We start from the raw sequence: 2,953 nt of genomic DNA, 5'->3' as shown, positions 1-2,953 counted from the left end.
GCCAGGGCCCCTCGGCTCCTACAGGTCTGACGCCAGGGCCCCTCGGCTCCTACAGGTCTGACGCCAGGGCCCCTCGGCTCCTACAGGTCTGACGCCAGGGCCCCTCGGCTCCTACGGGTCCGACAGTTTAGCCCCTCAGTCGCAGGATGTTCAGGATGAGCTGATATTTTTCCTAAATTAGTAAACCTCCTCTCAGATGCCAAACTTTGCATTTTATTTTGAAAGAAGGTTGTAATAAACAGAGGGACGTTAGCAGCCTCAGCTTGAAACGATCTGGTTTACAGAAACGTGATTCAAAGCTGGAGATAATGTATCAAATCTCCTGTTTCCTATCTGGACCCACAGAATCTTCTTCTGCAGACATGAAGGTCCAAAACATTCTGTCTGTGATGGAAGGTGACAAAGAAAGGCAGCAGATCTGAGGTTGTTCCAGCTGTTCTCTGCTCTCCAGATGTTGGGGAATAAAACAGGACTGAGGCACAGTTTTCTGCTGGAAACTTTCACTTTGAAGCATTGGTCGAAGAATCAACAAGAAGCAGCTGTGTTCAGGTGCTTCCAGGTTATTTCAGGTGAAACTCTTGAACATCTGGATTTTAAAGTTAAAACCAAACAGAAGGACGGGCATCCAGAAATATTTCTGCTTCACTTTCTCACCCTGTAAATTTAACAGATATTCCTAATCGATCAGCTGTCAGGTGAACTAAAACAGAAATATTGATCATTTTGAAAGCCTGTGTTAGCCACCTGCTAAAGGCTAACAGCTACTTCTGTCACAGCTACCTACATTCAGTCACCTGCGGCTGCTGCGCGCGCTGTAAGGTGTTAATTAAACAATCACACACCTGTATGACACAACATCCATCCCCATAGCCCCCACACCTGGAGGAAAAGCCAGCGACAGGCGTGCTAACGTGTTAGCATGCTAGCAGCTCGTCCGCCCCCTGCGGTCGCTTCCTCTTTCAGTGTCCCGGTGTTACCGAGCAGCAGGCGGGCAGGTGGAGGCAACAACCCCCGGCCACAGACACACTCCCACACGGCGGCCTCTCACCTCTTCCTATCGGCTCGCATGCTCCTCGTTCGATCATTAGAATCAATATCAGCCGCCAGTTAGCCGTTAGCTTCAGCTCAGCGCTTCCTTGTTTGTTCCTCCGCCGGGCTGCTGCGCTCCGCTCCGGGCTGCTTCATTTGCGTCCCATCGCTCCGGCGGGCTCCCGGCTCGGGCCAGCCTCACGGACCGCGCGGGCTCGGAAGGGCTCGGTTACCGAACTGATCGATCGGGATGAAGTGAAGGGCGCAGATCCGCTGGATGAATCGTGCCCATTCACTCCCCTCTCCCTGTCCGTCTGTCTGCAGTGCGAGGCTGCCTCACTCTCTCCCCTCTGCACGTTCTTCTCCTCTTCCTCCCGCGAGGCTTCAAAACGCACACAAACACACACAAAAACACTTACACAAACATACAAACGGCTCACTCTCACTCAGAGCCACGCTCACGTGTAACTCTCCGCGGGAACTAGTCCCCGCGCATTAACATGAATCAGGAGCGAAGCGCAGCGCGCGGCTTTTGTTCTCGTGTCTATTGTGTGGCGTGTGATTGCGTGTCGTGCGTGATTAGGATTATTACTGCTGTCACTCTGCCGCGAGACACTTTTCACCTCCGCATTCATTACATCACACAGGTGACCGCAGGTGCCGCGCGCCGCTTCACCCTCGGAGCGTGACGAAAAAAATAAAACTCAAATAAATAAATAAATGAGTCCTGTGAATAAAACACGGGCAGGCGCACACCCCGCCTCTACGCGATGACGTCACGAGCGCAGAACTGCATTTTGGGAGATGTGGTTCATTAAATTAAGTCAATAAATTAAAAATATATTTAATAATCATGATAAAATAATAAATATATTGAACTGATAAAATAAATATTTACGAAATAATACAGAAAGGAATACACACATTTTTTAAAAAATCATAAAATATATGTTTTATATAAACCAACGTTACAAATAAGATTAGTCAACATGAAATGTTTACAAACAGAAATATAAATTATAATCTATAAATCATAGAACTGTAATAAATAAATAAATAAATCCCATCATTCTTTAGTCGTTAAATAGTTTTTAAATTATAAAACCTTTAAAGGTAAGAACTCAGTTTGTGGATTTTTAATTACGAAAAACATAAATAAATCCAGATTAAATATTCATTTTTTTATCTGAAGTAGGAAAGTTTTGACTAACAGGTATGATAACGCTTTAAATGTTAAAAGGTCGTCTCATAAGTCAGAAAACTGATGACAGCTAGTTTAGATCAGTTTTATTAGGAAACCTTTACCTGGTTCTGTCAATTAAATCACAATAATAATAAAACCAGAACTTTGTCAACAATCAAACTACAGTTAGCCGGAGCTAATGTGGTCTGTTGAAGCCTTAGATCATGATGTGGTGTCTGGAAGCAGCTGATTTAATTAAAAATGTTCTGGTTTGTAGGAACGGTTCCTCCTGTGGTCAGGCAGCAGGGCGGACAGCTGCCCTCTCCAACATGGCGGCCGCTCTGACGCGCAGAGCTGTTAGCCATGCGGCGTCAGCGCGGATCTCCTCCTCCCCACCCGGCCTCTCCTGCGGGCTAACAGGCTAGGTTAGCTCGGTGTGATTAGTTGAGACGCACCGGCTCCGTCCACATTCCGGTGCTGTTCGGACCCGTCAGACTCTCCCAGCGTTCAGGACACACACGGAGCGCTCGCGCCACGGGGACACGAAGTTTGAGCATCAGATCATCGAACAGGTGAAGATGATTAAGCTGTTCTCCCTGAAGCAGCAGAAGAAAGACGAGGAATCTGCTGGAGGAAACAGAGCCGGAGCCGGGGGGAAGAAAGCCAGCGCGGCCCAGCTCCGAATACAGAAAGGTAGGCTGGTTTCACCCCCCCCTCCCCCCTCCCCCCTCAGCCGACCCG

The 2,953-nt window shown here is 48.0% G+C and overlaps 1 protein-coding gene across 2 annotated transcripts in view; it reads left to right on the top strand.

The window, feature by feature from the left end:
• The first annotated feature begins 2,595 nt into the window (after positions 1–2,595).
• The window catches only part of ube2m (ubiquitin conjugating enzyme E2 M), a 2,426-nt gene continuing 2,068 nt past the window's right edge, over positions 2,596–2,953 (top strand). The window contains exon 1 of one of the 2 annotated variants that reach the window (XM_017405089.3): positions 2,596–2,905. In XM_017405089.3, coding sequence (XP_017260578.1) covers positions 2,791–2,905 — 115 coding nt within the window. In that variant the 5' untranslated portion in view covers positions 2,596–2,790. The remainder of the gene's footprint in view (positions 2,906–2,953) is intronic. The other variant, XM_017405088.3, reaches the window with a different exon arrangement.

Source organism: Kryptolebias marmoratus, linkage group LG12, assembly GCF_001649575.2.
Source record: "Kryptolebias marmoratus isolate JLee-2015 linkage group LG12, ASM164957v2, whole genome shotgun sequence".
NCBI classification, from domain to species: Eukaryota; Metazoa; Chordata; class Actinopteri; order Cyprinodontiformes; family Rivulidae; genus Kryptolebias; species Kryptolebias marmoratus.
Note: the sequence above shows the minus strand (reverse complement) of the source record. Positions and strands in the feature narration are given on the sequence as shown.